This window comes from Natator depressus, chromosome 2, assembly GCF_965152275.1.
Source record: "Natator depressus isolate rNatDep1 chromosome 2, rNatDep2.hap1, whole genome shotgun sequence".
Lineage (NCBI taxonomy): Eukaryota > Metazoa > Chordata > Testudines > Cheloniidae > Natator > Natator depressus.
The window spans coordinates 88,902,668-88,924,328 of NC_134235.1; the positions used below are offsets into that span (position 1 = coordinate 88,902,668).

Genomic DNA, 21,661 nt, shown 5'->3' on the forward strand with positions numbered 1-21,661 from the left:
TGGGTGAAAAGCAGAGATGGCCGCGAGATGCACTCTAATGGAAGAGTTTGGCAGGCCCTGGTTTCTCAAATGGAGCAGGTAGTCTAGGACAGCCTGTATGTAGGAACACGAGGGAGAGGTGCCCCGTTCGGATGCCCAGCGGGAAAAGCTCATCCACTTGGCCAGGTAAGTCAGCCTAGTTGAGGGCTTCCTACTTTCCAGGAGGACCTGTTGAACCCCTTCCAAACAGGTCCGCTCCTCTGGGTTCAGCCACGCAAGGTGGAGGGACCCGAGGTTGGGGTGTAAGAGCCAACCATGGTCCTGTGACAGCAAGTTTGGTCCGTTGGGCAGGACTCCAAGAGGGGCTGCAGTCCGGTTCATGAGCATGCCAAACCAGTGCTGCCAAGGCCACGCCAATCACAATAACCTGCACCACGTCTCTCAATCTTTGCCAGGGTCCTGCTGATGAGCAGAATCGGAGGGAACACGTACATCAGGCTCTCTGACCACGACAGGAGGAAGGCATCGGAGAGGGAGCCCTTGCTTAGACCTTGCCGAGAACAAAACTGGTGACATTTCCTGATCTGTCTGGTAGCGAACAAGTTCACTTGGGAAATTCCTCACCTTTGGAAGATCACGCAGGCTACCTCTGGATGGAGTGACCACTCGTGGCAAGAGGAAAAGCGCCTGCTGAGCTGGTCTGCCAGCATATTCCTGACGCTGGAAGGTGACAAGCTTCCAGGTGGATTTTGTGGCTGATGCAGAAGACCCAGAGACAGAGTGCCTCCTGACAGAGCTGACGATTGCGCTCCCCCTTACCTATTGACGTAGAACATTGAGGCTTTGTTGTCCATCAGGACTTGTATCACCTTGCCTGACAGGTGGGGCAGGAAGACTCTGCATGCCAGACAGACTGCTTGGAGCTCTTTGATGTTTATGTGTAATTGTGCCTCCTGCGGGGACCACATCCTGAATCTGGAGGACACTGAGATGTGCACCCCAGCCAAGGTCTGAGGCGTCCGACATCAACTCTATGGAGTGAGGAGGGTTGTCGAATGGAAGCCCCCCCAGGACTGTCGGTCCACCGTCGCAGCGAGGTAAGTATCACCTGGGGAATGGTAATGTTCTCCTCCAGGGGGGTCTCAGGACTGGGAATAGACTGTCCCCAGCCATTGTTGCAAGCCGCATCCAGAGCCTGGCATGGTGGACCACCTAAGTGTACACTGCCATGTGGCCCAGCAGGCACAGACTGCTGTAGTCAGAGGGAATGTGGAGATTCCGTGATGAAGTTCGTCAATGTCTGGAACCTTTTCTGCAGCAGGAACGCTCTGGCGCAAGTCGAATCGAGGACCGCTCCGATTAACTCTATCCTCTGCATTGGCACTAATGCTGACTTTTTGTCGTTTACCTGTAGGCCCAGAGAGTGGCATTTGGCTTGAAGTACCACAACATCCCTTTGGATTGGAGACCTGGAGCTGCCCTTGATGAGCCAGTTGTCGAGGTACGGGTAGACCTAGATACCCCGGCGACTGAGGTAAGCCACTACCACAGATATGCACTTGGTAAACACCCTCGGTGCTGTCACCAGGCCAAACGGGAGGACTGCAAATTGGTAGCAGTGGGGCCCATCGTAAACTGGAGGAAGCGTCTGTGTTCTTGAGAGATCGTTACGTGGAAACAAGCATCCTTCAAGTCGAAGGCAGCATACCAGTCTCCCGGATACAAGAAGCGGATAATAGAAGCCAGAGAGACCATGTGGAACTTCAGCTTCCTTAGGTACGTGTTGAAGTCTCGCAGGTCCAAGATGGGCTGTAGACCACCCTTGGCCTTTGGGTTTAAAAAGTACTGGGAATAGAACACCTTGTTCCTGTACTCGAGAGGAATTTCTTCCACCACACCCAGCTGTAGCAACCCCTTTACCCCTTGTGCTAGGAGACTCTCGTGAGAGGGGTCCTACTGAAGAGGGACAGGGAAGACGGGTGGGAAGGGGTGGTAGAAAGGAACTGGTGGGTATAACCCTTCTCCACAGTGCTGAGGACCCAGCAGTCTGAAGTTATAGTGGTCCAAGCAGAGAGGAAAAGGGAAAGATGGTTGGAGAATATTGGGAAAGATGGATCCAGGGAAGAGTCTGGTAGGTCACCCTCCACCGAGCCTGCCTCTCTAGTTCTGAGGCATGATGGCTTTGGGTGGGCGAGCAATGGTGGGACGTCCCCTTGATAGGCAACAGTGCCGCTGAGGTGGGGACACACGCATAGGTCCCAATGCGGGTTTTCCCCGAGACCGGGGTACCGCTGCAGCTGGTGTGGGTGGCACCAGGAATGTCAGGCTCTCCTGAGCTGCTTGAAGGGCTTTGGGTGTCAACGGCACCAGAAACTGGCTGGGGCCTGCACCGCTATCCGGAGTCGCAAGTAAAGAATGGGATGGGCTGCACTGCTTTACCTGAGCTGGGGACCAAGTTCCCAACGGGGGTGTTGAGCTGCCCGGCACAGGTTGTGGCTCAAGCCCAACCCTCTCCTTTCCCTTAAAGGAGGTAGGAGATCTTCTCCTCGGTTTTTTTTGGCTTCTTGACCGCAGCTGTGGAGGAGGACCCGTGCCGTCTCATGGATAGTGCCAGCAGAGCAATGCACACGGAAGCTGCGGTGCTTGGTGCGGAGTCGGACCGCTGTTCCAGTGCCGGAGCGAGTGCCGACTCCATTAGGAGCACTTTCAGATGGATATCGTGCTCCTTCTTTGTCCTAGGCTTAAAGGACTTGCAGATATGGCACTTGTCACTTATGTGCCCTTCACCTAAGCACCTCAGGCAACTGGTACATGGATCACTGATGGGCACAGGCTGTTTGCAACAATCGCAGGGCTTAAAGCCTGGGGACTGGGGCATGCCCCATTCCCCGGCTGAGTCCCGTTTGGAACTAAAAGAGTTGAGAACTACTACTAAGAGTAACTAAGCCCTGGTCTACACTGGATGGGGGGGGGGAGGGGAAGAAATCAATCTAAGTTACGCAACTTCAGCTACGTGAATAATGTAGCTGAAGTCGACGTACTTAGATCGACTTACCATGGTGTCTTCACAGCGATGAGTCGACTGCTGATGCTCCCGCTTTGACTCTGCCTGCGCCTCTCGCGGCGCTGGAGTACAGAAGTCGACAGGAGAGGGCTCAGGGGGGTCGATTTATCGCGTCTAGACTAGATGCAATAAATCGAGCCCCGCTGGATCTATCGCTGCCCACCAATCCGGTGGGTAGTGAAGACATACCCTAAGAAACTACTAACTATATACAACTATATTACAGGTTTCCAAAGTTCACAAGAACAGAGAATGAAACAACGTTAGCCGAAGCAGCAGATGTTCCAGCACCGTCACTGGTGACGAGAAGGAACTGAGGGTGTGGGGAGCCGGCAGCGCTCCTGATACCGTGCTGTGTGGGCGCCAGAGCCAGTCCCCTATGGATACTGCTAAGGGAAAAACTTCCGGCACCAGTCCATGTGGCGAGCACACACCCCTAATATGGAATGGACATGAGCAAGCACTCTAAGAACATCATATCCTTCAGATTTAATGGTAAGCTTAGAATTTGTGACAGGATAGGACTTTAGACATGCCTCTTTCAAACTATGAAATAGGCTTAGGATGTGGATGATCCTAACCAGGGATATCAACAGCTAAGGGAAGTACCTGGAAAATATTATTATTATTATACCTGGATACAGCTATTACAACATGTCCTTATATTTTATTCAGCCAATGAAGATTCAAAGATACTTAAATCAAGTAAATATGATTTGGTGATAGTAAGGAACTTTAAGCCCTTTTAGTATTAAGTGTCCTGTGACAGAGTGTACAGAACTCTTGACATCCTTTTTCCATTTATTGGCAAGGAGGGTGTCCATGTTTAATAGCCTTCTGCATAAGTTGTAGGAGTTTGGGACGCCTGCAGTTGGAGACGAGTGGATAATTTTAAAAACAGAAAATGACTAGTAGCACAATTACTTGATACCCAGATAGTTAAAACTGGAATCAGGAGACTGTATTCAGCCATCTGCTTGTCAAGCTTTGTGCATCTGAGTTTAAACTCAGATAATTAGAACAAACCCTAGATCGATGTTTTTAAAGCTGGATGCCCCCAGAGGATATCTATTCAATTGAATTTAACCTACACTATCACTCTATGTAAACCAAACTATGGACTGGAGACATTAGAAATCCTAAAAGAAATTTAGAGTTCTGATACAGATCTAGTTCTTTATTCCCAAACTGTGAAATCTCTATTTTACCTTTTAAAAATTAACATAAGCTTAAATATTTAACTCCTGAATTCTGATCCAAAAGAAAGAAAAATATGCTAGGTAGATTATACTGATGAAACGGCATAGTAACAAACAGTAAAAATATCAAAGCAGATAGGCACTGCAGAGGTGAGGTTTTCATTTTAGGGTCTCAAAGCCACATCTCCTGACCTCAGCTCCACGATCTTTACCCTCTAGATCATCTCATGACAGTGGCATATAATGTTTTAAAAGCTCAATGCCAAGGGCATTACTGCCTACGAGAGGTCATTTTTTCAAATCCTTTTCTCCTGCAAACTAAGACCGCAGCCTGTACACAATAAAATGTTTTTCCCACATATGTAGCAGCTTCAGCTACCCTGGACTGTGGCTTCAGTAGTCTATTCAAAGCAGAACTCTAGTAGCAGCCATCTTGAAACATAACACTTATCTAGATTGGCCTATTTATAATTGTGCAATATTTTTTATGAGAAGATTTAATTTCCAGTGCTGTTAATCTAGCACTTTTCATCAAATCTAAACAAACTGATACTTGGGATGTAATCTAGTCTGTACACAAAAAGCTGGAAGGTTTTGGATTACATTAACAAGAAGGTTAGAAGAGGTGAGAGAATGATCAACAGAATGGAAGGAATGGATGGGCATAATGTAGTCATTACTGAGAATGCTAGAAGTAATAAAGATTTAGGATAATTTTTCAGCAAGGATGAACAAATCCAAAAAGGGCTCATCACCAATTATAATGTAGAAATGTTTTATCAATTCCTAAATTGTATTCTGAACTCATAAGGTACCTAGCTCAGTGGTTCTCAACCTCTTACCTACTGAAACTCCTTCGCTCAGGTTGTCAATGCAGAGCTCGGACCCTCCCCTCTCATTTAGTAATATGAGGACAGTGTGGTTGCAACCCCATTATACCTGGTCACAACCCCTCCCCCAGGTTGAGAACTGGCAGTCTTCTGACCCCTTCTCAATGTTCCTCAAACCTAGAGGAAACCTCTCTAGGCACTGGATAGGAAATTAAATCTGAATTCCACACTGCCTTTGGCCTCTCTGCTAATACTGCCAACAAAGTTGCCAATTAGTGTGAACTGTTGTGGTGGTTTTTGTATTTGAACAACTTCACTGAGACTCATCAGTTCATTTCTCATAAATTGCTGAGTAGTTGTCATATGGTTGCAACTTCTGGTCACTATTGAATTGACCCAGATTTGAATCTGATCTAACCAAGACAGGCCCTAAATCTCACAAACTATCTATTTTCTAATCTTTTGTATTCTTTTTAAACAAGCCAGGAGGATGCTGGATTCATAAAGGACATTGGGAAATTCCAGTAGACAAGACAATTCTTAGTACTGTAGCATAGTAATAAGGCATCAAGCTACTCAACAGAACATATTTATTTTGAGCCAGATAGGAGTTCCTTTCGCTTTCCAAGAAGGCCCTTAATAGAAGGCCCCATAAAAACTTATCAGAAATAGTTAAGAAAAAGCTAGCTGCAAAGGAGAACCAAGAAAGTAGCATCTTAGAACTCACATGGTCTTCCATGAAACTATGTTTTAATACCTGATAGGACAGCAACAAATACCACGTTTTTGTATTTTCTTCCCAAAACAAGGAATAAGAAAAAGTGAATTAGTAACCTTATACTTCTAATTTAGTGTCCCTTTTTCTAAACAAGGGATTTTTTTTTTCCTTTTTCTATTTTACCTTTAAGAGTGGGTCAGCATGTTCCAGAAACCATCCTGCTATTGCATGGCCTGCCTCATGATACGCTACTGTCTTTTTCTCCTCGGGTTGCAGTACCTGCGTTTTCTTTTCCAAACCTTTACAAAGAACACATTAACTTACCAAAAGTTTCAGACACACCCTCTTCCACCAAAAACACTTTACATTCCATTTCCTATTGGCATCTCTTATGTATTGATAACATGCCTGTCACACCCATGTATGGAATATATTGTTAAGTCAAGAGACCCGAAAAAGAGATGCAAGACTTTAAATTCCATATTCATCTTGAAGATAAAGAAATTAGTATTTTGCATGTTGTACTTTTATCAAAAAGGCTTCCTAATTTGGACATAATACTTCTTCAGTATATTCTGATGCACTATACTAAAACTTCCCTCTTTAAATCAAACACAATACCACTATTTTGAATGGTATCTTTCAAACTAAGTGGATCTCAAAATGCTTTTCAGTGATAAAGAGTTAGCTGTTCTTCCCCTCAGCTTAAGCAAATGAGAAAAGAAGTTTCCTGATGAGATTTGTAATGGAATGGAGAATTAGTGAGGCAGAGGAACATTTTAATATGTGATGCCAATTCTTTTAAAATCTTAAGATACATTAACCAGTTAGTGCAAAACTAAAGACTTATTTTTCAAAATATCTGAAATAGATCTAAACTACAGCATTTAAATAGAAACCTTCCGCTACACTTTTCCTTTGTTGACCAATGATCCATTCTATTCTCTCACCTCCTATTACTCGTTCAATCGCTTGCTCAAAGTGCTTTTGGTTTATGGCATCAGAAAGGTGTCTTGCAGCGATCAAAGCAGCTTCATTACAAACATTAGCTATGTCAGCACCTAAAAACCAAGGCAGAGGATATTCATCAGTGTCATTTCCAACTACTAACAGGATGACAATAGTCTGGTGCTTGGCTAAGTGACGGAAGCATCCCAATAAAACAAATGTCACAACAAAGCCTGAGAGAATGGTTGTAATTGCTACAGAAAAATCTGTCTGTAACAGTGACTGAAATTAAGTAATGTTAAAGAACTAGAGCTCTACTTAATATATTATGCTGTATAAATACATTCAGTAAGATTAATGGGCCTAATTCTTTAAATCAATTATTAAAAGGAATGTATTGTTTGTGAAGTACTCAACTAGTAAGTCCTACATCCTAAAGTCTGCTAACTAGCCATAGACCAGGTACAGAATGGGTAGCAACAGTGAAGGCTTCCCCCATATGGAGCCAGTGCCTCTCAAACCTTGCTTTGGAATGATTTCTGGTAAGAACACAACAGCAGCTCTAGCTTCAAGCCATTCAATCATTGGTATATCTACAAAGACTCCATAGAATGACACCAATTGATGACAACTATGGTGGTGGTATAGTGTTGTAGACAAATACAGCAACACAGAGACAGACAAAGTTTTATACAGACCGCCACTGTCAGATGGCAACAACCTTTGGTCGATACAGACCTGGGCTGGATGAGAACAGTGATTAAAATTTCCATAACCCATTACTGGGAAGCATGTCTCACTATCTGAGAAAAAGTCATGACAACATTTGATTATAACTAAGCTTTCTGCTGGGGTAGAAAATAAAAATGCATTATAAAACATATTACAAAATAAAAAACATGGGTTATTTCCCCAGTAACATTTAGAGTCAGAAAAGGAACATAAAAATTAATGTATTTAAAAAAACAAATAAAAATAAATCAGTTTCAGTAGTAGTGAGAATGAGGTGCCTTTTGGCGAAGGGAGGCAGGAACTGCCATTTGGATCTGTCACAATGATGGAACAGAGGAAGAATTTCATATTGTACCTAAAAATTATTAGCCATTCAGAAAAGTAAAGATGTAGGAGGTTGGGGAAGGAAAGGAAACAGTATGTGCAGTCCCAATAGCTGGTACAGCTGATATAATGAGTATATTTAGAGCAAGTACAGCTTTAGAATTCACTTACCTGAAAACCCGGGAGTTAGTGATGCAAGTTTTCTTGCCAGGTTATCTTTATCTATGATGCTTTCTAGTTTCAGAGGCCTGAGGTGAACTTTGAAAATAGATGCTCTTCCCTTTATATCTGGAGGTCCTTTAAGGGTTTAAAAAGAAAGATTTTTACTTAATACATAATAAACATATGTCTTCCTATTAAAAAAGCAAACACTTAGGCATGGGAATAGTTCTGATGATTTGTGGGAATACTTATGTGCCCAAGTGATTGTAGGAACACACTCATATAGGCTAAGATGTAGATAATCTTACCAATGTAGATCTGTCTATCAAAGCGCCCTGGCCTCATTAGTGCAGGATCTAAGATATCTGGTCTATTGGTGCCTGCCAAAATGACTACATTTGTGGTAGTGTTAAATCCTGTCCAAAAAAATAAAGAACAATGAAGTGGGTAAACAATATTTAATACCATTGATTAACAAATAAAAAGATCTGATGCAGCAGAAAGTAGTTTAGACTGTCCACTTTACAGAACTACTGCACCTCTGTAAGCCAAAAAGACTCAGTGCATTAGAAAGAAGCACTTTTTAAAACTAACCACTATACCAGCGGTTCTCAAACTGGGTTCCACGGACTCTTGGGGGTCTAAGAGGGTACTCCAGGGGGTCTGCAAGTCATGTCCAGGGCCACCAGCCCCACTGATCAACTCCTCCCCCTCCCTCCCAGCACCTTCTGCATGCCACGGAACAGCTGTTCCACAGTGTGCAGGAGGCGCTGGGAGGGAGGGGGAAGGAGCAGGGACAGGGCGCACTTGGGGGACGGGGCAGAAAGAGGCAGGGAAGAGGAAGGGCAGGGGTGGAGCAGGGGCAGGAAGAGGGGGGGCAGAGTGTGGCCTTGGGAGAAGGGCTGGAATGGGGGCAGGGCCTGGGGCTGAGCAGGGGTTGATCACCCCCTGGGGAAAATCAGAAGCCGGCTTGAGGGTCTGCAAAAAAATTTAAATCAAAATGGGGGTTCTCAGGTTGCTAAAGTTTGAGAACCACTTCACTATATGGTAATCCACTCAAGCTCTAAGGTAGTGATACTGCAAATACCTTAGAAACTCATCAGGATACGTGGCGGAAAATGTCTGGATTTTCACAACTTGTAAAAAAAAAAAAGGGGGGGGGGGGCTTGGGCAAGTCACTGTATTAAGATATAGTTTATCCTACATATTTGATAGTGAATATAGTGCTAATGAAATTGTGGGTTTAGTAACATTAGCTAGAGATGGACTAGTCTTGAGCAAAGACTTTTCCACACAAATCTGCCAAGGAAACACACCTCAAGTGCAGAATCTCTGCTCTTCTGTTTCCTGAACACTTTTAAGTGAAGACCTCAATGTGTGCCAAACCGAGTGCTCTTTCTTTAATTTAAATAAATGGGAAAAGCACGTCATTATATTCATTTTACTTATAGTTAACCAGGATCTTAGTTAAGATTTATAGATGTAAACAGCTAATGCATTTTCTCTTTCTTCTGCACCCACATCTATAAAAGATTTATAATTTTGTCCATGAACAATACTATATTTATCTTATTCCATTACAAAATAATCAAGATACAGCCGTGTCTTACTCTTATAACCCACTATTAGAAACTAAATAGTTACCATCCATTTCTACTAGAAGTTGGTTGAGTGTGTTTTCTTGTTCACTTTGCCCTCCAAAGTTTCCCCGTCCTCTCTTCCTTCCTACTGCATCTATTTCATCAATGAAGAGAATGCAAGGGGCATTTTTACGGGCCAGAGCAAATAAATCGCGGACCTTAAAAAGAGAAGACAATACCTCAGTTATTTTCAATCATCTAGTCACAAACAGACCCAAGATCAGTATCACATCATTGGCTTTAAGATTCCAGCTAATCTCACTGTTAAATGTTCAAAACAAGAGCCTCTAGCCCAAATGGCAAGGAATGGAAGACTACAATGAAACCACAATACTGCAAGACTCAAAGGCAGTAATGCAAGAGCAAACTTGTCTTTCATACATTCTTGGGTTGTAGAGATTGTTTTAGGAAAACGTACCAGACCAGAGAGTTACATTTTTAAATAAAAAGAAAAACAGCTGACTGTTGTACTTGCATAATTAAAGTGCTGTTTTATCCGAAACAGTAACTTTAACAATTTCATTGTGGGGTCCCAATTAATCTCTCAATGGCTTCCAAATCAAAATATGTTTGGTTTACAAGTTGGACGACTGTCCAACCCATACAGAACTCACTGTAGGATAAAGACTATTTTTCTAAAGTTCAGTCCTACAAACTCAGACTGGAATCTCTCAATACTCTATCACTAGTAAATAATAAAGGTTCTATAAGACAAGTTATGTCACTAGTGATACATTTAACATGCCCATTGCCTTCACTGGGTTTGCACAAGTGTCCCAACTGGATCATAATAAAGAAGAGAGACTCCAAGTCAACAATAGCTGTGGCAGCTTCACAGGGCTGACAGGAGCAAGAAGCAGTAAAAACCCCTTAGCAACTCACTTTTTTTCCCACCTCAAGTAAACAGATCTTACTCTGAATAACCACAAAATAGATATGTCGAGAAAAGTGACACCAATTTTACATAGTTCTATGTGGTGTAGCATTTCTCCACTGCAGGCAAGTTAAATATGGTATGAGTTTTTTGTAAATAAAAAACAAAAAATTTCACAATCCAAAAAAATCACAGGTACTAGATGTATTTAGGTCTACCGTGTGATATGTTCTTAGTCAGCTTTAGTTTATCATCTGCAGGTACAAGACATCAATGTGTTCAAGAGAGACATTAGGGCCATGATCATGCTTAACCTGTAGCCATGTTAAAATATCATACCTATATTTTAGTCCCATCCTATCCCCATTACATTGGCTAGGAATTGGCCTAGAAGTTAGCAAATATAATGTGAAGCCACAGGAAATTTTTTTCCAAAGGTTGAAAATAATTGGGTTAGAGTTATAGGTCGTTTAAGAAGAAGAGATGTGATACAAAATGTTGAATGTCTACCTTTTTCTGGGTTCCCTCACTTGCAAACACCTTACTCCTACCTCTACCTTTCAATAGATTTCTCTCTTGGAAAACCTGTATGCAAGCTATACTTGAAGTTATGGTTTAATTAAGCAAAGGTATTAACTATCATATCCAATTGTAAAGGTTGTAGCCAATGAGACAGAATGTCAGGCTTTTGGATGCTGTGTGGCCATATGGAGGTATTCTGTTGTCTCACCCTGGTAATCAGACCATGAGGGTCTCATTAGGTGCACAGCACAGACCTCTGCTACTTGAGCCAACAATAACTGTTAGCAGTGGTAAATTGTCATCCTTTATATGAACTAGCACTAGGAGGAGGAGGAGGAAATCCTTTGTCAGCAGGTTTCACTTAATATTTTCTGACGAGAAGAATGGTGAGACTCTGAAATCTTAGGTTCCATTCCAGGTTCCAGAGGGAAGTGCTCTCTAGCAGGAACAGACTTCTGCCCATTCCCCCAGTCTTCATCCCTCTTGCTCCGTCTCCTCCAAACTCTCTGTCTCAGTCCTATGTCTTCCTCACTTCTGGCTCTTTGTCCTAATCCCATTATCCTTGTCCAACCAGATGCTGTTTTCATCCACACCTTCCCCCGCCCGCCACTTCCTGTACCCAGTGTCCTTGCTCAGTCAGTCCCGGTTCCCTCCTGTCTCCTCATCCAGTCAGTCTCTTCCTTTCCCAGCACTAGCTCCCAGTCCCACTTTCCCTCAGCAAGCTCGTCGTACAATCTGCTTCTTTCCATCTTTCCCCCACTTTGTCCCAGTCTCTAAGCACAGACGTGCAAGTTGTCCCCACCCCATCCTAGCGCCTTGTCCAATTTGTGTCTCCTATACCCTGCCCCCATTCTTCTCATTGGTTCCTAGTTCCTTGTCCAGCCAGTCCCAATGTCTCCCCAACTCCAGATCCTGTATCAGTGTCATCGTCCCCTGCCAAACAAACTGGCTCTCAGTCTCCTCTACACCTCTTCTCTTTAATGGCTTCCAGTACCAGCCTCCCTCAACATGTGCCCCCTCATCCCAGTCCCCATGCTCAACCAGTCCCAGTCTACCATTCCAACTCAGTCCCCTGGCCCCAAGCTACTCCTTTCCCTCTTCCAGTCCTGCTTTTGTCCCCTCTCCAGTTCAATCAGGCAGCTTTCCTCTCCATGTTGCCTGGATGTTAGCAGGGGTCAGGGGTGTAACTGAGAAGACAGAGAAACAGGCTCTTTGCTCAGAGTTTTAGCGCCAGGCTCAACAGCCATTACAGGGAAAGTCCTTCTGAGCCCCCGAAGCCCCGGGCTGGCGCATACTTCATCACTCTGTGGGGAACAGTACATACATCTTCTGCCTGTGACTGGAGCATGTGGGGGGACAGAGGATTCTCACTCACTTTGTGTGGATGGCACATGGGCAAGTCTGGTCAGCACTAGCAGCTGAGAGAGAGGCTTAAGCATGCTCAATATGTAGTGAATCTTCAGAGAATTCAGCTATTAAATCTCTACTGAGCTGAACTGCATTTTTTTTTTTTTTAAGGCTTATATATCTTGTCCAAATTTGGGTGCATTTTTCACCTGGACTACACAAAATGCACATTCCAGACTCATACGCCATCTCTCCCTGCCAAATTTCATGTCTCTGCTCCAAAGAACTGGAGGATGCTATGCATTTTGTCCCCCAAAAGAATCAGGAGAAATTTTTCACATGGGCAAAACAATGTATTCTTCCCTAGTCTTGAAATCAGAAATGGCTGAACTGCTTTGGCTGAAGTTTTCCGTAAGAATTCAACCCAAGGCAATTCAACCCAGCATGACAAATTTCAGCCTAAATAATTAGAGCCTGGTAAAGTTATAAGACACTGTTCTCAGTTGCTTATAATGGGAAGTGTTGAGCAACCTTAATATAGGTGGGGCTGGTAATATTTTTTTTTAATCTACTGGTACAAGAACATAAGCATGTATGGGTCAAAGCTATTGGTCTATGTTAAGATAATGGTCTTAATGCAGTTCTAGTGACCAGGTATCCACCTCACCCAAAAAACTCCTTAACACAAGCAGCACTTTTATCAGTAACACAGCTGCAAAATCATGTTAGGGATGAACAAGCTGTTATGTTACAGTTATGTTTGAAAGCTATATTGAAAGTGCTCGAATCTCAGGGTTGGACATCGTCTAATGATGAGCCATACATTTAATTTTTAATCACAATTCATTGATTAGTTATGGATGTATGCAAAGCAGCATCTGAAACTGTAATGTTACTTTTTAACCTTCCATTAATTTAAAACAGCTAAACAAGTTTAATGTACATAACTTTTGGAGTAAGTCTTTCTAGGCTCATATTTCAGCTAGAAGCAAAATTTTTTTATGACCCAAACAAGTTTCTGAACAGACACTTAAAAAGGGCCCACGGTCTCAGAGAAATGCTGACAAAAATTTAAAGAGGGAGGAGACATTGCCAAGGCTACAGTCGCAATGTATATGCACATCAGAATAAAATTATGAGCGTTTAATACCAATTTATGCAAACACAACAAAAGGTAAAGAGTAACAAACACAGGGTGGCCTGCAACTGGAAAATAACTGCACTGATTTGTTGGTTTTTTTTTTTTTTTTTTTTAAAGTAAGGTAACTTTGTGCCAATCATTTAAAGAGAAACACTTCACTTTATTAGTAGGATATTGAACAGATGACTAACTTAAAGTACATCAAACTTTTGGCCTACCAACCTTGACAGCGTCTTTTTAACAACTGACGCTGCAACAACAGAGCAAGGCCAAAGACTTACTCTAGCTGGACCCACGCCGACAAACATCTCTAAGAACTCAGAGCCATTGACTGTAATGAAAGGAACATTAGCTTCTCCTGCTGTAGCTTTAGCTAGAAGTGTTTTCCCAGTGCCTGGAGGACCCGTCAGAATGGCCCCCTACAAAAAGGAGCATAATTAGCTTCTTTCAAAGGAAGTATATTTGTTATAACATTTCTATCAGAACATATTCTCCACTTAATGTTATGATAATTAATCAGTCCAATACAAGAGGTCTAGAATGAGGTGAAGAATTAAGTTTAGTACGCCTGATTCCGATCTCACTGGAACTTATACTAGTGTTAAACCAGCATATGAGAGATTAAAACAAATGGCAATCTGATGCCTGATTTTGAAAACAGATTTAGTGCAAGTAGTAAATTCAAAGGACTTAAATATGGCAGGTGTAAGATGGGGTCTGGGTGAAAAAAGTTAGGCAGCTTTACAACAATGGATTATATAATATAGTCCGTAAATTCTCTCTCTCGTTCTCCAGTTTTGGCCAACATTAAATTGGAGTACGCCCCTCAGGACAGGGACAGTCTTGTAGCAATGCACACTGTTGGCTCTTAATACTGGCTTTTCTTCAGATACTTTGTCAGAAGACAAGAGTTGGAAAGCGCCATCTACTTTAAAGGTTTCTACTCTGATTCAAAGTATCTAGAGAATAGCTTTGTAGTTGAAATAATTTTAAATGAGGAGAGGAAAAAAATTCACCAAGTGCTGTTTAAAATAAGTTTTACATCTCCCTCATCTTCTGCGCTATTGTTGCCTTACCTTAGGGATTTTTGCTCCTAGATCCTGATATTGCTTTGGGTTTTTCAGAAAGTTAACGAACTCCATTATTTCTAATTTGGCCTCTTCACAGCCAGCTACATCTTTGAACTTGACATCTATTTCATCCTTTAGGACCTTGGCTGTGGTTTCACCTACGCTGAAGAGTCCACCCATTCCTCGCCCTGTTCGACCCATGCCAGCGGGCCCTCGTCTTAATGTGTACAGTAAGAAGCCAACTATAAGGACTGTGGGCAGCATGCTCAGAAGAAACGAGCTGAGGAGAGAGGGGAAAAAATAATCACACATTAGTAGAGAGTCACTACTGTATATTACAATGCATAAAAAAGTTAATTTCCATTATAGATCTTGGAGGTTATTCATCAGAGTTTATGTTCTAGTAATCTGTAGACTTAAGTTAAAGGCAATACATAACGATGTTAAGGGGAAATATGGGAACAGATACTAAACTAGAGAAACCATAAACAGATTCTATAGAGCCTCCTTTTTTGTGATCATGATCACAAAGAATCAACATTTAAAGATGTGGACTGAAATGTATTTGAATTAAAACCCTTAAAAAAAAAAATATCAGACAACTGTCAAACAGCATTTAAACAGTGAAATACTCCTATGTATCTATTAGTGACAAGTGACAGAACTGGAAACTGAAGTCATCTCCTTATCCTTGTAACAAGCACAATGGGAAATGACAGTATGCCTCAATATTTTATCAGAAGACCACCTAGAAGAGAGAAGCAGCTCAGTTTCCATGCCCATTGAAACTCACTCTGCTAATGAGGCTGTCAGTTATGATCAACAGTCCTAAGACAACAGCTCCCAACCTTTATGCTGGAATTCCTCTGACAGGCATAGTTTTCCCCTTAACCCCCCACCCCCTCATTTTGCCTAATGCTGCTTTTTGCTATTGCTGTTATTTCACTCCGTTTACTCCTTTTTTCCTTCCACATTCAGTCCCAGTATATCCCTTCCCCATACCCATGGTCCCCAAAATCTGACACACCCCTTCCACCATCACTGCTCATTCTGTCCCAGCACAGCTCTCTGCAAGCTAGTTACCTCTGGTACTTAGACATCCCCATTTCCATAGTATCCTAACTATCTTTAATGCATTTATCTTCACAGTATCCCTGGGAAGTACTATTATTTCCATTTCACTAATGAGGACTGAGGCACAGAGACATATAAAACCTTGTCTTAACTACTAAGAGAAGTGTATTTTTACCTCAGGGTAACTAATACATATGAGCTATCCCCACTGAAAACACAGTGAAGACAATGCACTGAGTTTTACTGTGAGATTAGTTAGGCAAAGTTAACCTCAGGCAGGGATATAGTGCTGACTTTGTGGTAAAATAAAAGTGTCTTGTCTTCACAGAATTTTTACCTGGGAATAGCTCATGCACTAGTTACCCCAAGGTAAAAAAAAAGCAAAAAAAAAAAAAAGCACCATTTTAGCAATGAAGACAAGGCTTAAGTGACTTGGCTCAAAGTCACACAGGCAGTCTGTGGGGAATCAGCGAATTGAACCCAGGGCTCTGAGTCCAGACTAAACACTGGACCATCTTTCCTGCTGCCATAGAGAAAACAAGGAACACAGTGTATCACTACCGAGTACAGAGAGAGAAAAAATATGCATACCCAGATGGTGGCAACAGTGACAGACACTGAAAGAACGTGCATATATGGAAAAGCAGCAGCCAAGTGCCTGGCAGCAGTGACCCATCTGCTACCTACAGCTTCTCAAGAGGCCAGAACCGGTTAATTTCTCCTCAAGGAGTCAAGAAGCCCCTGGGAGTAGCATACCCCAGGAGATGTAATTCCTGACAGGCCAAACTAATTTTACGGAGCTCAACAGCAGTCATTCTTTCAATAACTGCTCACCTGGACCAGAATGAAACCAAATTTCTGAGGTAAAAATCCCTATTTCCCCATACACCTGAGCCATTCAGAGCCTAGGACACACACCCTTAACAAGAGGGGCAGTTGGGGTCTGTGCTGAAGACCGCTCAGAAAAATGAAGATACCAAAGATAAATGCAAAGAATATAATTTCTGTTTTGGAGCCTCTACTCTTTATTTGGGTAACACAAGTGCTGTAAACATAAATTAAGTTTGCCTATTTAAGGGGATAAGCGGGGTCAGCTGCAGATGCACAGAAAAAGATACATATTATCTAATGAGAAGCTAAGCTTGGGAAAATTTACATGAGATGAAGATTTTGAATAAAGATAAGTAATTCATTGTCATATGTACAGCATATTAAACACACACAAAGGTCAAAGCAGAAGTGAGTTTTTCCTAATACTGCCATCTAGTGTGCCATGATATGAATACAGGACATCCCCATTATTCCACTGGGAAAGAAAAAGTTTATCAACATATCTAGTTTAAACAGCTTCTTACCCATCACTTTCTGCTGAGTAGACTACAGGTAATCTGTTCTCCCCTTCTATTCCGAACTCTTGCTGTGCAGTTTCCAGATTCCGCTCAAAAGTGTCCACACTACCAATATTAAACCAGACATATTGCTATAAAAAAACAAAATTATGATCACAAGAGGAATAATTTGTTTCAGCCTCATCACAATCCATCTAAAGATTAAAAACAGACACAAAAATCAGTGGCCTAATCTCAGACTAAAGGACTGATTCACTGTTTCAGAACTGAAATATTTACTTTAGTTTACAAAATTGTAATTTATATTTACTGCAGAATAGAATGAGTTTAGATTTAGTAGGTACATTTATGGAAACTTGTATATCATCCAAATTGTTACTGGAGGACCATTACTTAGGCTTGACTTTGATCATTACAATCACAGAAGTCATATATGCCAGGATTTTCATGCACTTTAAACAGGCTTAAATTCTGACTTTTTTTTTTTTTTTTTTAAACTTTTTAATGAGAGGGTGAATTCAATGAGCTGACTAGAACAGACATTAAAATCTTCAAAGGGAAATCAAGGGCTGCCTACGAGGCAGAGAGAGAACGCAACAGCCCAGCAAATATACAATGGCCACTTGGTCTTAGTAAAGACTATCTCACCTGAAGAGGAAGGAGGCTCCTCACTCTCAGGTTTGAAAAGAAAAAAGTTTTCTTCATACATTTTGTGAAACTAAGTTACAAAAGCTGGCTTGCTATGGCACCTCAACTATTCACTTTTAATCACAATGCTTAACAGTTAGTGCACTGTTTTTGTTAAACACACCACACTCAGATTTTAAACAACACTGAGACCAGACTTTTTTACTTTAAGAAACATGTTTCTATGATTTGTCTTTTTTTACCATGACTAGCCCTGAAAGCCTGCTATTGCATAAAATTGTAACTCTAACCATTAACTGGTTGAGAAACCAAGGCCAATCATGGTTTATAGGTTAAAGAGTAAGTGTACAAACAATGTGAGCAGTAAATCACATTAGCTTCACTGATGAAATAACTGTTGCATATTTCATTTTACACTGGAGGGACGTCCAGACTTTGGTTCAGCAAAAGCTGATAGTCTGGAAAAGAAGCTTCTTAGTTACAGTCTAAAAATAGAAGTGACAACCATATAATGTTTTAAGAATATGTAATCATGTTTTAGGGATATGGCCAGTGGTAAAGTCATCCAGCTTGCTAAACATTAAGCATGTCTGAAATGATCAGTACTGTCGTCCAAACCCAAACATTTCAATAGTTATCAACAGTCCCCCTAAGTTTTCTTTCTGCTGCATGGGCCACAAACTCCACTGAGCACTGGATTTTAGTCTTTGGGCAAACTTACGTAAAAAAAAAAAAAAAAAAAAAAGTCTTATTGGGGTGTTGGGGTGGCTACTCTGCATGGCAATGAGGAGTTGAGTGTCAGGGTGGAGGGAGCAGAGGAATAGGGGTGTAAGAGGAGTGGGGCATGTGTGGGTGGGTGTTGCACATGAGGAGCAGAGTGAAATGAGGCTGCGGGGGAGTTCAGGGTGTCAGGGATAGGAAGTGGAGTCAGGGCGGGTGCTCCATATAGGGAGTGGGGGACAGTCAGGGTGTCAGGGATAAGAGGGAGAGCAGGGTGGGTGCTCTAAATTGGGACAGAGGGGAGCAGCTGAGTCTCAATGGTGGTGGAAACAGCCCAGTCAGTCCCAGGCTGGACATGGGTATCGGCAGTTTGCATCTCTCTTGCAAGGGTAGCTGTTCTTAGCCCTCACCCAATCACCCCATATCCTACTTGCTCCCCCACCGATCCCAATCACTGCTGCAGCCACTACAGCCCCTCCAGGTCCCATTCTCGCCTCTACCCCCATGAGCCAAAAAGCCCCGCCCGGCCTCAGTCATTAGTCCAGCCCCTGCAGCACCCGCCCCAGAGAAATAGGCAGTTGTGAGTGGCAGCTTGTGACATGAGTGGTACATGGAAAATTGTTGGTCCACTCCCACAAGTGTGTGTAGTTTACTGGGAATAGTGATAGTTATTAGCACTAACTTTTTTTTTTTTTATTATTAAAGTTTAGGGCTTGTCTTTGGGTACTTTACTTTTTGGAGCACTTTAGCCAGGATTTATGCTTTCATCCTCTCCAGGTTACAGGGAAATGGTTCCCAAGGAGAACCAGGAAGTGTTTTACTAACCTAAGAGCTATGTTTCTTAAGACAATGAAAGAGTTAAAATCCAGATCATCTCTTCAGTTTTCACTTAGCTAGTGAAGCTTGGAAAATCATGAAGATTCCATTTTTTTTGGTAGGGGCAGTCAAGTGAGTTTATAGATAACTGCATGTACTACTAAAGGATTTTCAATACTAGATGGTGCAGTATGTTGTGGACTATTTACAGTAGGAAACTACTAGCTGCTGAAACACAGATTTCTGAAGGCTCTGCACGTGGACTAAGACAGTAGGCATGGGAAGGAAAGAACAACTACAAAACAATTTTTAAATTAGTTTTGTAATGTGCCTTGGTTTTAGCTACTTATAGGGGTAGAGCATGGATAAACAGAAGCAGGAGAGACAGGAAAACAAATTAGTCAGAACATTAAAGGTAATCCTACGAAAGTTAAAATAGGAGAGAATGGTAATAGACAGATCAAGTTTTCTGCAGCAACAATTTTGTATTTGAAGTGAAGAGTTCTGCTGCCTTCTGTAATACATTTATCCATATTCAAAACTAAAATTTACCCCCTCCATAGGAGACTTTCCTGGGGTAAAGACCACTCTAACAAAGCGCTTGTTCACTACTTCTAGTCTGTCCACCTGCAAGATAAAGAAAAACGTTTTTAGAATGCACTACAGATAATTTTATAGAAACATTGTAAAATGCATCCCAGATTCACCGCTGGTGTAATAGTGTGTAATTCTAATCTTCCTTTTAATGTATAGAAGCAGAAAAATTAAGATTGAGATTATTTTATAGTTGAGAAGCTACAGTTGATACTGAGATGGCCATTTTGTCAAAAATAACTTTCAGTCACTTAGGTCATGTCTATACCACATCCTTTACAGCAGCACAGCTGTGCCAATGCACAGGAAAACACTTCTCTTCATGGAACAAAACACTCCATGAGTCCTCCATTCTAGTGGGCAACCGATTTGCATTCAGGTGGGAATACACATATCTAATTACATTTATTTCAGTAACTGGACGTGCAAACAAACAGCAAGAGCCCAATTTTCAAATATAATAATCTAAACAGGGTGCCCAAATCTCATATTTTGACAGTCAGCTACATAAGTCTCAATAAATGATCAACAGCGAAGACTACTGCATTAGAAAGGAGGACTGGGTGACCTAATAGACTTTTTTAATCACAGAAGAGGTCTAAATGAAATTATTATAAGGTATGTGCAAAACTGGTTGAAAGGCTGTATTCAATAAGTAGCCATCAACAGTTCACAGTCAAGCTGGAGATGAGGGAGGGGGGCACACATCTTGTGGGATCCCCTAGGGGTCTGTCCTGGGTCTGGTACTATTCTATAATTTCATTAATTACTTGAACAATAGAATGGAGAGTGTGTGTGAATAAAAATCTGCAGATCACATCAAGGTGAGAGGCGCTGCAACCACTTTGGAGGACAGGATTAAAATTCAAAATGACCTTGACAAATCAGAGAACTGGTCTGAAATCAACAAGATGAAATTTAATAAAGACCATGGCAAAGTACTACACTTAGGAAGGAAAAAAAACCCTCAAATGCACAACTACAAAATGGGTAATAACTGGCTAGGCAGCACTACTGCTGAGAAGGATCTGGGGGTTACAGGGGATCACAAATTGAATATCAGTCAACAGTGTGATGCAGTTGCAAAAAAGGCTAATACCATTCTGGGGTGTATTAACAGGAGTGTTGCAAGTAAGATACAGGAGACAACTGTCCCACTCTTCTCAGCACTGGTGAGGCCTCAGCCAGAATACTGTGTCCAGTTCTGGGTGACACACTTTAAGAAAGATATGGACAAACTGGGGAGAATCCAGAGGAGAGCAACAAAAATGATAAAAGGTCTTTAAAAAAAACAAAAAACAAAAAAACACCCAACCAACATACCTATGAGAAAAAGTTGAAAAACTGGTCATATTTAGTCTTGAGAACAGAAGACTAAGGGGGCACCGGATAAAAGTCTTCAAAATATGTTAAGGACTGTCCTAAAAAGGACGGTGATCGATTATTCTCCATGTCCACTGAAGAAAGGACAAGAAGTAATCTGCAGCAAGGGAGATTTAGGTTAGATATTAAGAAAACCTATCTTACAGGATAGTTAAGCACTGGAATAGGCTTCTAAGAAAAGTTGTGGAATCCCCATTATTAGAGGTTAAGAACAGGTTAGAGAAACATCTTTCAGGGATGGTGTAGGTGTACTTCATCCTGCCTCATAAAAGGGGCTGGACTTGATGACCTCTTGAGGTCCGTTCCAGCCCTACACTTCTATGAGATGTCAATATGAGTATCCAAATACAAGATTAAGACATCCTATTGGAGCATCTTAGTTTGAAAATTAGGCTCAAAACATGATGAAGTATTCAGCTGTATACATTCAAGAACACAGAAATAATTATGTCATTGCATAACTATTGAAACAATGGCTTGTGCATCAAACATGCATACACTTGTAGGAACTCACAAAATAATCAGGT

General features: G+C 41.9%; 1 protein-coding gene across 1 annotated transcript in view; it reads right to left on the reverse strand.

Moving 5' to 3' along the window:
- Window positions 1-21,661, reverse strand: part of AFG3L2 (AFG3 like matrix AAA peptidase subunit 2) — a 42,441-nt gene that overhangs the window by 6,239 nt on the left and 14,541 nt on the right. The window contains exons 6-14 of the mRNA XM_074944666.1: window positions 19,710-19,784; window positions 16,980-17,104; window positions 14,557-14,830; window positions 13,762-13,899; window positions 9,601-9,754; window positions 8,265-8,372; window positions 7,966-8,091; window positions 6,741-6,851; window positions 5,974-6,089 (exon numbers count right to left, since the gene is read on the reverse strand). Coding sequence (XP_074800767.1) covers window positions 5,974-6,089; window positions 6,741-6,851; window positions 7,966-8,091; window positions 8,265-8,372; window positions 9,601-9,754; window positions 13,762-13,899; window positions 14,557-14,830; window positions 16,980-17,104; window positions 19,710-19,784 — 1,227 coding nt within the window. The remainder of the gene's footprint in view (window positions 1-5,973; window positions 6,090-6,740; window positions 6,852-7,965; window positions 8,092-8,264; window positions 8,373-9,600; window positions 9,755-13,761; window positions 13,900-14,556; window positions 14,831-16,979; window positions 17,105-19,709; window positions 19,785-21,661) is intronic.